Source organism: Falco naumanni, chromosome 1 (assembly GCF_017639655.2).
Source record: "Falco naumanni isolate bFalNau1 chromosome 1, bFalNau1.pat, whole genome shotgun sequence".
Taxonomy (NCBI): domain Eukaryota; kingdom Metazoa; phylum Chordata; class Aves; order Falconiformes; family Falconidae; genus Falco; species Falco naumanni.
The window spans coordinates 54,549,878-54,561,910 of record NC_054054.1 but is presented as its reverse complement, the minus strand read 5'-3'; the positions used below and the strand labels follow the sequence as shown (position 1 = coordinate 54,561,910).

The following is a 12,033-nucleotide window of genomic DNA, read 5'->3' as shown; positions in this document are numbered from 1 at the left end:
GTTCCTAATGACCTTCTTTTCCTCCATATGTTTAGAGATGACCTCCAGGCTGAGCTGTTCCATCACCTTTCCAGGGATGGAGGCCTGTAGTTTCCTGGGTCCTCCCTTCTTGCCCTTTTTGAAGACTGGAGTGACACTGGCTTTCCTCCAGCCCTCAGGCACCTCTCCTGTTCTCCACGACCTTTCAAAGATGATGGAGAGTGGCTTAGCAATAACATCTATCAGCTCCCTCTGCACTTGGGGGTGCATCCCATCAGGGCCCATGGATTTGTGGGTGTCAAGTTTGCTCAGGTAATCTCTCCTTGACCAGGGGAAAGTTCTCCTTTCTCCAGGCTTCTCTTGCCTCCAGGGCCTGGCAAACTGGAGGGCCAGCCTGGCAGTGAAGACTGAAGCAAAGAAGGCATTCAGTAACTCTGCCTTCTCCGTGTCCTTCATTACCAGGGCACCCACCTCATTCAGCAGTAGGCCCACGTTTTCCCTAATCATCCTTTGCCTGCTGAAGTACTTGAAGAAGCCCTTGACCTCCCTTGCCAGATTTAATTCCAAACAGACTTTAGCTGCCCTACTGCATGTTCTGACCACATCCCTATAGTCCTCCCAAGTGGCCTGTCCCTTTTTTTCACATCACATGACCTTCCTTCTTCTGTTTTGAGTTTTGCCAGAAGCTCCTTGCTCACCCATGGAGGCCTCCTGCCCCCTTTGCTTGATTTCTTACTCAGAGGGATGCACCTATCTTGAGCTTGGAGGAAGTGATGCTTGAATATTAGCCAGCTCTCTTGGAGCCCCCTGCCTTCTAGAGCCCTAACCCATAGGATTCCTCCAAGTAGGTCGTTCAAGAGGCCAAAGTTAGCTCTTGTGAAGTCCAGGGTTGCAATCCTACTTACTGCCCTGCTTCCTCCACACAGGATCCTGAACTCCACCATCTCATGGGTCAGAGTACAAAGCTTTGTTAACCAGAGGACAAAACATACAGAAAACTTATGATGTAACATCTGAGTTCCTGAAACATGGGAAAACCTGCTTCTCTATTTCGAGGTGTCATGTACTGTCCAGGATGATTCTTTTGGGTTTAGCATGAATCTTCAGGCTGCAATTTCCACAAACAGAAACAGATTTCCTGGGGTAGCTAAGGGCATCTCCTACCTTTCTGCACAGTTAGAAACTCTATACCCCAACATCCCATCGCACTGCATCTTCAGTTCCATAATCCTGGTCATGGAAGAGAGCACAGCAAAGGCATCACAGGAGACAGCTTGTATTTCTTCCCATTTTAAAACTGCAACGACTCAATAAAAAAGGGAGAGGTGATCTCTCTGCCAAGAGACAAAAAAAAAAATCTGTCAGCTTATTCCTCAAATGCCTCCACAGCACACAGATCTCAAACAGTATTTTTACAGCATCATTGTCCTCCTCAGTAAATCTGAAGTCACCCGGCTGCATTCATGTTAAGCCTACACAGTAACTCAGACAGGTGCATAAGTAGTTATTTTTCTGTTATTATAAACATAGTCATTCATCATCTTTGGATTTAATCTTCCTCAAAGATTGCTGGATCTAAGTATGAGAGACACAAAAGAAAGAGGAAGAGATCAGAACAGACAGAATTAGATTAAACATTCCTGCCTCCACTTAGCACTAGAGTTGGCATGTACACTTCTGACTACTAACACACTTGGCTGATTTAGAATATGGTGGGTTTTTTACTGAAATAGCTAAATACAGAGATAGACAAACTAAATATTAAGACCTTGGAGGGACACTTAAACTAGAGCCCCTACAGTTTAGTCAGAAACTCCTAAGCCAGCTTTAAACCAGGTAGCAGTATGGATCTTGGATCAGCTTTATCACCAGAAGCATGGCCATGCAGCACCATGTTATGCTTTCCCTCTGGAAAACGATTGAGAAGTGACTCTGAGAGTCTTAGCATGAGGCTTCACAAGAACTGTTCAGGTGCCATCTTCTACCTGCATCCATCATCTGCTGCTCACACTCTTTATTGAATCCAGGGCTCTTATGAACTAAAACCAGAAAAATGTTTGTTACAAGAGCTAGAACAACATTGACCATATGTAAATAAAAGAAAAGAAACACTTGAGAAGGTCTGGTGATCGAAAGAAAAAAATAACACAAAATAATTAAAAACTAAAAGTAGTAGTTAATAAATTCAAATAGCTAGGAATATTTTTCAAATCATATTCTTGTAAGGAAGAGAATTCTTTAGTACTGTCACATCTTAGCATAAAATGTGCTAGAGAAGTGCAAAGTATGATTTCAACATCATCTAAGCATGTAGCATACTGAAGAGCACCAGCATGATAGAGGCCCATGATCCACCTACAATTGTAAACTTTCCCTTACAAATGGGAAGGCCACAGATGCACTGAACAGAATGGCATGGGCAAAATCTGGATTTCTAAGAAAGATATTCTGCATCAGACTAAAGGTCTTTCTAAATCTGGAAGCTGTCTTTAATTGGTGCCACCAGTGGGATGAAGAGCACTGAAGAACATACAGTCATGAATCCCCAAAATATTACTCCACCTTTCAGCACTTGACTGTATTTAATAGTATGCCAATAAGATTTTTCTTCCATGTTTTCTCCCCAAATTTTAAATCCATATGATATTTCAGCATTCATAAATCCTGTTGCAAGGAGTTCCTCAGCCTTCTCACATATTGAAGAGACTCCTCCACTGTGACACATTGTGTATATTTGATGTACCCAGTTCCTATATTGGAAGAGACAGTGAACAGTAGTAACTCTCTACTTTATGCTACCCATAAGCCCTTGGACAAACTCTTGGCCATTGGTTTTCCATGCTGATGCCTCATGTTCTGAATATTTTACCCTTATCTTTAAATACATTGCTCCCTCAGCTTTTGGGACAGTATTTTTTCCCACAACAAAGAACAAATCAGTTTCCTCAAACATGCAGCGTAAGTGCCAAACCCTGAACTCCACGACAAATGAGTACAACTGGCTTTCTGCACAGAAAGTGTTCTGTTCACAGAAAGTGAACAGCTTGTCTTCTAAAGGAGCTATTCAAAATTAGCCTGGTTGACTGGGAACTGATAATATACAGGGAACACACTTGAGACTTTTTCCACATACTGAGTTTATTCTTGGCTAGCCACCCAGTTAACTTTACATTAAAACCTGGACTTTAAGGCTTGCATTATGTATGAGAATCCAGATAAGCTTACAATATCAATTATTCCACACAAGAGAAAACCTGCCATTAGTAATTCAATGCATCATTTACATCATAATAATAATTACAATTCCTTTTCTTCTAATAAATTTGGACATAATAACTGAATCACTTTGCCATTTTGACACCTTGCTCTTAAGTTACAGCTGCACAGGTATGCTCCTATTAACTTCAACAATTATTAAAATGAGTTTTGTCATGTGAACTTTTGACTGGGATCCATTACAGTGTCATTCTGCCTCTCCCACTGCATCTAGAATATCATGGTTTCAAAGTTCAAGGTGCTCTGTAAAAGCAATTTATCTGCCATGGGCATGCCTGGGGTACTAGCTTCTAACTTTACTACACGAGACATCCTCCAGAGCTCTATCAGTTTGACAGAATTAACAGAAATTAACACACAGAAGAGGGGGTTTTGGTGTTGTCAGCAACAAACACACTCACATACACAGAAGTACTAAGGTGTTGAACAAAGAGTGTTGATTATGACACTACTTTAACAAGCCTGTAAGATCATGCTTTTGTGCTGAATAACGCACAGAGCAAACCTGGCATTCCTGTAGGCAATTTAAAGTTTAAGTATTAAAGAGGATGTAAGAGTAGACAAGGGACACATGGGGTTAACATTGAAGGTCAATAAAACTAGCAGAGACAAAAAGTCACAGCCTCCTACTTTAGCAGTCTGAAGTAGCATTTAAATGCCCATGCCCAAGGGAATGAGACATCTAGGAAGGACAGGAGCAGTCCTTCCTATAGTTAGGCTCAAGAGGAAAAGAACAGAAGAGGCTCTCCAACACAGTGAGGAAGAAGTCCCAGGAATCCAGTTTACTGGAGCTGTGGTGACAACAGGTTAATATTCAGCAGCAGGAAATAATAAAGGTAGATCAAGGTAACCATCATACTCAGTAAGCTCAATGGTATTAAAGGCACAACAAACAGACATGTAGAGCCTGTGAAATGATAGGAACAGTGATCAGAGGCATAATAAAAAGGTAAGTTAGGAAGACAAGCTAAAAAAAAAACCAACAAAATGGAAAAAAGGCAATGCCATGAATGCATGATTTCCAGGAACTGCCACTATGTCACAAATACACTTTTTTTCTAGAGGAGAGAAATTACAAGATGAGAGATGCAACCTTGTGAATACAATGCTCCCTTGCTAGGCTGTCTGCTCCATCGCTGCAGCGCTCCACCGCACTCTATCTGAAGTCATAGCCACAACCCATCAAGACGGAGCACAAAGAGCTTACCCAGCAGCCTCATCAGGGCTGCACTCCTGAAATAAAAGGCAAGGACAGCCACTAACAAAGCCCTCAGCTGAGCAATGTCTCAACGCATTGTTACAGTCTACAGAATCAATTTGTTTATAGTTACAGAATAAAAGACAAAAATCTCAAAAGCACCTCTGTCCCAGAGCTCCACTGAAACAAGCTAACACATATATTCAGATTTACAAAAGGAATGTGTTCATCTTCAGTTAAGCTGCTTTCCCAATGATCAGCACACTCATAAAAAACACCATGATAAAGAAAATCCACATGAAAAACCTGTCCATCACTTTCGCGACCTTTTTCCACTCAATTCCTTTGGCCCGGTTTGCTTTATGGTCTCGAACACAATTAGCAATATACTCAATATTTTTAATCAGCATTTTGTAACAGGAACAGCAATTAACAGCCTCCCTAACATTTTCACCAGGAACTCCATAGCTTTTATTCAAATTTCCATTGAGCTTCTCCTTGAGATCACACTCATCATTCCTATTAGAAAGGTGACTCCTCACCTCTTTGTGCCTCCTCTGACACCTATCACCCTCCTCTAACTTATTTTCATCTTCCTTTTCTCTTTTCGGACTTGTGCAATTTTCACCCACATCATAAACAAAGAAGATTTTTGACATGTAGTCCAAAATAACCACCCTGGCCCATTGTGGAACAGGTTTTGCTTCTGAGCCACAGTGATGGAGATTCATTATAATGATCGTCAATGCAGTGGAAGCTGTGATCATCGTCATAGTTGCTATGTAATACTTTCCTGGAACACAAAATAAAATCATATTAAAGATGCTATCCTAAGTGCAGAAATAATTTGACAACACAGTGCTAAACACAAATGCAAGTGAAACTGATTTTTAATCACCCTGAGTCTCTGTACTTAGATCACACTTAATTTACCATTTAAAAACAAAGATTAAAGCCATTAGAGTAAAAGCTTATACTCATTACTGGCATGCCTATCATGAGTAAGGGGCTATTGTATTAGCATGGTAAATATTTGCAAGCCAAAACCTCTGATTTCTCGAAATACACCCATTCAGAAAGCAGCTTGGCAATGTTTATCAGGAGCCTTGCTCTTTTCCTGGTGTCTGCAAAATCCCAATGTTGATGGCTTCACGTGGCACATTAGAAATCCCATTCTGGGTGTATTAACAAAAATGATGATAATGCTTTGTTGGAGCTATTGATGCACACCACACCAGCAGATGGATGCCTTTGCGTTCACACAGGCCAGTGAATATCCAGACCTTACTGGCAGACACAGCTACTATACGGAAGGCTAAGAAGCCAGGCCCAGGGCTGACGGGTGGCTCCATTGCCTGTTGAGATTTCTTGCCTGGATTTTCTTCAGCACAGCCAGTCCAAACAAGGACAAAGTTCATTCTGGCCAGGTGCAGACAAGTACAGTGAATAAATTAAGCTGTGCCCTTCAGCCACTGCTTTCCACACCTGAAGCATACAGCTGACCAGCTAACATGCTGTGGCTTGTGCCCAGGCACAGAGGCACCTCCTAGCCCTGCTCTGCTGCTGTGCAGCCTCTTCAGAAAAAGCAAAGGCTGCCATCAATGACACGGGATGCACCGCAGACAAATATGATGTGATCCCAGTCTTCAGAGGGGTTGGAAAGGATGATGAGGGAGCGTGAGGGAACAGAGAAAGCAGACTCATGCTAGGTCCTGACTTCTTAAGTCAGATAGTGTGATAGGAGGACAGGGAAGGTACTCCAGTACAGCAAGCCCCTATTCCAGATAGGAATAGCTGATGATGATGATGCGGGAAATGCATTCAACAGCCCTATTTACTGACCAGTGTTTTGTCTCAGTTAAGCCATACTGGTTTTTATATACACAGTAATAATGTGTAACGAATAATGAGATCTGAATTATCTTAACAAAGCTGGAAGCCAGTCTGGAGGCAACTGTGTTCCTAGTCCTCCAGAAATCCCACCAGGGCAGCTGGGCAGCCTCCTGCCTTGGGTGAGATCAGCCAGGGACAGGAGGAGGGTCCTGGCAGAAGGCAAGTGGGACAGTGCTGAACACCACCCTTTCACTACACATCAGTTCTTCCAGATTCTCAGATGTAAATTAAAATCCAGTGTAATGGATTGACAGGCATTACAATTCAATGTAACAATGGTCAGATATTAAATCAACCCTGAGTATCCCAGCCAGGCCATGGATCTGACAGAAACGTGTCTTGAAACAGTCTGACCTTGTGTACACAGCTCATGCTTACACTTCATACTCTAGTTCTGAGGTTGTTTTCCATTACTAGCTTTATTACAAGCCTTAACTATATTAAATAAATACAAAATAGCTAGCTAATATATAATTAAAAAGAAACACAAAATAATCTTAAAGAGCTGTAGCATACCTGTACAAAATCTACACATATTTTAAGTATTTAATGATGTTTTAAAAATGTAGCACCTTTATCTTCCCAGAACCCACAACTTACATATGATTTCCCTGACATACAGCCCTACTATTAATAAACCATGTTTAAAGACAAAGCACTTGAAGCTCACCTATCAGAGGTACATTTTCAGAGGGAGGCATGATTTCTGCAACCATCAGCTGGAACACAGTCAGAGCAAGAAGAACCGTAACGCCCAGAGACACTTTTTCCCCAGAGTCTGCAGGGAGATAGAATCCCAGTGGGGCCAGGAAAGAGATCAAAATGCAAGGAAGCAACAGATTAAATATGTAGAAAGATGACTTCCTTTTCAAAATCAGTGTGAAGGTCACATCCGGATAAGGCTCAGAGCAGCAGCCATAAGTGATGACGTTCTTAACTGCTGGCATACCATTAATCTCCCATTCCACATCTTCTACGAAGTCAGAGAGGTCACCGCTGTCAAGAGAATTGATGATGTCTACCTGATTACCATTATAGGTCCAGGACCCAAATGTAAGGTTGCATTGCTGGCTGTCAAAAGGAAAATAAGATACATCCACTACACAAGAGCTCTTTGTGATAGCAGGTGCATCCCAAGTGATTTTTCCATCATATCTCAACACAACATTAGTATTCACTGGTTCTGAAAAGTCATCATCAGCCCTAAAAGACAGAAAAGTGACAGTCAGGACTGACAGGCAACAACCTAGAGCGTGGACCAGGAAAGGGGGGGCAATGGGGAAGACCCTTCACTTCACACCATTAAAAGCATGCTTCTGAAATCATATTTGTATTTATACTGAATTTTAGTAAGAACTTACTATTAACTATTATTTACAGGTACTACTGCCCATTAATGCCAAACATCAGTGCTGTTAACGGATGTTGTATTTATTAGCCGTTGCTTCTTCAATCTTGACTTCAAAGAGGATGCAGTAGGATAAGAATCCATTCAAAACCAAAAATAATCTGTTGGTCATTACTGGCCCAGGAGAGCAGACAAAGAGTGAGGACTTTGTGTACCACCTTTTTGTGGACAATGTTCCAGAGCTCTTCTATAGCCTCAGCAGAAAGTACTTCAGACTGCCAGGGTATTCAATTCACAGTGCAGAGAAATTCAGAACAGCTTTGCTGCGTAGCACAATCAATTGCCAAGTCTCATCTATGGCTTTATTGCAGAATATTTAAATGATCAACAACAAATGTTAAGACAACAAATATACCCCTTGCTACGTAAGGTAAAGTGATGAAAGTTCAGACTCTGCGGGTCAATTCCTCCTTCAACCCCCTTCCTCCCTCAAATTATCAAGCTGATTTTCTCCAGCCACACTCACTTGTTATATAGGACAATATCTGGTCTCCAAACCAAATTGCTTGGAATCCTGATAGAATCCAACCCATCGTATTTATCTTTGTCCCATTTGAGGTATGCATCATACCAGCTTTGTCGAATCCATAAGTAAGCTGACAAAATTTGGTTCCTTTCATCCTGCATAAAAATGTAGAGATGTTTCTAACTGAAGGTGACAAAATCACATCTTAAATGCAGAGAGCATACGTTGTATAGCTTTAAAGTAGTGCCCAAAACAGGTCAGAATACTGACGGGCCACAAGAGTACTTCTCAGACAGGTACACGTGCCCGTACACTGCACAGGGAGCTCATTTATTCGGACTTTCTCTTGGCCAAACCTTCTTCCCCCTGGACCCTCCCAGCTCTAATCACAGTTGTGTAAGGCCCCCAGTACGTTAAGAATTTCCTTTTGCAAGCTTCAGAATACCAAACAGCTAATAGATTTAGTCTAACGAATTCTCTGAAATGTTGGTGAGGCCTTTAAGTTGTAATTCACAAGTCACAAAAGTGATTTTCTGTTCTCCTTCCAAAAAAACTTTTTCTTTTGCCTTTAAGGTATATCTGGCTGTATCAAATTTATAAAAAAGTAACTGAAGGCTAAAATAGGGAGTTTATGTAAAAATTAATTGCATCTTAGAAAAGAAAAAGCATTTACCCTATTTAAAACTCGGCAAAATTTGCCTGGAGGGTGCTCTACCAACACTTAACTACAAAAGAAGCCTTAACAATTGAGCGGCTCTAAATTTGCAGGCTTATAATGGAAGACTTAGTGTTGCAATCAGGTAATCTATGAAGAACTGGAGAACAGGGCCCTCATGAGGAAGCATTATGGAAGTTGTCACAACAAAGTGCAAATTGCTTTTCCTACTCCAGGCAAAAGGTTTACAGCTAATACATTTCTGCACATCTTCAGAAAAACATTACTTACCATGTCTTTAATTTGGGACAACGTGATCTGAAGGGTGACATTCAGTACTTTATCTGTGTCTTCCACTGGTATTAGAGCATTTGAGTAGTGTTCAAACAGTTCATTAAACAGCAGGTGAGCATATTTTCCTTTGGCTGATTCAACAGCTAGATAACAGATTTGTTCAGTACATCAGATTAAGCACTCAGTAGTATCAGAAGACATCCTCTTTCTACAGCTTCAAGTAGTATTTGCTGTAACTGTATTTATCAATAATATACTGTAGAATATAATTTAGTTCAGAAACAGAAGTATGCCAGATGAAGCTATTCAAATAAGGACAGCATTCACCTGTAGTAAATGAATAGCTGATTTTAGCTTCTCATACCCACTGAAAAAAAACTCTGTATACAGAGGTGCCTGCCTTTTTTGAAAGTAAATATTGCCTTTATTTTACTGGTGTCTTTCACAGGCATAGAGATTGAGTTAGTCACATATCTGCCAAGCTAAAATCAGAAGCAAAGTCTGAAGTCAAAGCTGCTGCCAGGCTAATGACTTGTGATATCTCCCTAAATGCAGCACTGATGGATTCACAGGCTTCTTTCAGAATTTACTCTTATTTCTTTTTTAACTACCACCTGGAAAAATCTGAGCTGCTTTTCTTCACACATTGGTAATTGCATGATGTACGGACACATCTTTGCACTAACATCTTTTCCAAACCATGTATTTGGAGATGCTTCTTACTATCCAAGACTTAGTCACTATGGCTATTTCACTGAAAATTCAGGTCTTAAATGACACTTTTGCTGTTCTGTGCTGTGTTGTTCATCACAGTTTCTCTAGGTAGTCTCTGTATTACCTTTAGATAGATTCATACATTTCTGCAAGCAAAGGGCAAGGGCAGTAACACTCAAAAGACTCGTCCAAGTGCCAGCTGGCACCATGTAGGAAGCAAGTGCTTTGGAGTAGATCACTCTCTGGTGACTTCCTGGACTAATTAGAGTTTAAAGTAAACCTTCCTGATTAAAAAGAAATCCTAACAAATTAAAGCTTCACAAAGATAATTTAAGTTCTGGCTGTATGGGATCATTCATTTTGTCTATGCATCAGTGAGACAAAATAAAACAAAACGGCTGAAAGACTTCTGGAGCTCAACCCTGTAAGACACATCAGGACACTAGATCCTACCTGAATAAAATAAACCTCAGTGCAACATAACATAAACATAAATATAAAAACATAACAGCTATCAAGCAGTATTCTCACCTTGTAGTATCACCGCTGTAAACAGCAACCACAGAGAGATGTAAAAGGAGGGCAGGATGTTTCTCTTCATTTCTGGACCTTAAATAAAACTGTTCACCCAAGTGAACAAAAATGTTTATCACCATCCGAAGCTAACAAAAAAACCAAACAACCAAGTTGCACAGCAACATAAAGATGCTGAGGCACTGATGAGCTGCTAGAAGCAAGTCAGTCCTCCCTCAGCAGCTGTCAGTCTTGGAACGATCGATGGTCTTTGTCCCTGCCACCGCCTGGGGCTCTGAGAACCCCCCCTCCCTCCGTAATGTGAGAGCTGCCTGCTCTCAAGCTAATGCTGAGAGAGAAGACAATCGGATTGGATATCAGTAGGAAAACTGTATTCCACTGCACACAAAATATAAGATTTTGCCTAATTTAAGAAGAACCCTTTTACAGTTCTTTGGTGGGCCACGTTTTATAGCCCCTATGTTCAGCAATAGTGTGCTCAGAACTAGTTCTGTGGCAGAACTTGAGGACCTGTCACAAAAAGAGTGATCTGCCTCAGTATTTTAATTGGTATAGTCACACTGTACATCACACATCCGACATCTCACAGAGCAGAAAAAACACCACAGCCTGCCTACACCCATGCTGTGACAAAGCAATGTTTTCACCTACCAAAGTGATGCTGCATGGAAGAAACTGCAGCTACACCCATCAGACAACATAGGCAACATTTGCAGTAGCACAATACCACTGTGCAAACAACTTCCACTGGTGTAGACAACTCGGAGACCAGTACTCGGCACAGTAAATCAGGAGCAAAACTGGACTGCAGAGAAAATGCCATTTCCTAATACAGTACAATTTTCCTCAGGTGAACTCGGCAAGACACCAGAATTACAAAGAATTGCGCTTACTGGACACCTCTTGCATCTAGCCACAATACTTACAGGAGAGAAACGTGAATGCAAAACAATACCACAGCGGGCCTCCCATCTACCCTGACAGTCAGAACTTCATTAGCTTTATGTCACTCATGTAGCCAAGTTAGTTTCCTAGCACTGCAGGCCATTTTCTTACAAGTTTCTCAGAGACAAGAGGTGACTTCTTCCTTTCCATAGATCCAATTCATCCCTCCTGATATACTGCAGTCCCTTTTGCCATCCTTGTAGAATAGGTAACAGAAAACAGTCATTAAAATAGAAAGGTGAAAATACAGATTGAACTAGCAGCAAAAAACTGGTCCAGAATAGTTCTGATCCACACAAAATATAAAATACTGTTGCTTTACTCTTGTGTAGTCTTTTGACTAGAAGGAAGCTGATTGTACAAATAATTTCTATATAACTGCACTCCTGGCACTGACTGGCTAATGCTTGTGCTTTTGTGGGGTCTATAAATCAATGACCCTTATGGTTTAATAGGTAAGCAATAAATAATTTCAGCTAAAGCACCTGTAATGAAATCCATCTCCCTCACTTCATTTGCTGAATTGTCAAAGGGGAAAAAGGTGGAAAACAGAAGTCAAAAAGGTCAGAGTAGCCCATAAACAGTATGTGATAACCTGCTTTCTCTGTAGGAAGAAGGTATGTGCTGTTTGAGACAACAAAAATCAGAGATAAAAGATGAAACACATTTGG

General features: G+C 41.0%; 1 protein-coding gene across 1 annotated transcript; it reads right to left on the bottom strand.

Moving 5' to 3' along the window:
* Positions 1-2,189: 2,189 nt before the first annotated feature.
* On the bottom strand, positions 2,190-10,902 carry CHRNA9 (cholinergic receptor nicotinic alpha 9 subunit). The gene is made up of 5 exons (XM_040594436.1): positions 10,415-10,902; positions 9,167-9,312; positions 8,221-8,375; positions 7,017-7,549; positions 2,190-5,246 (listed from the first exon to the last, which is right to left on the bottom strand). The coding sequence occupies exons 1-5, from the start codon at positions 10,482-10,484 to the stop codon at positions 4,690-4,692; spliced, it is 1,461 nt and encodes a 486-aa protein (XP_040450370.1). The 5' UTR covers positions 10,485-10,902; the 3' UTR covers positions 2,190-4,689.
* Between the last annotated feature and the right edge of the window lie 1,131 nt (positions 10,903-12,033).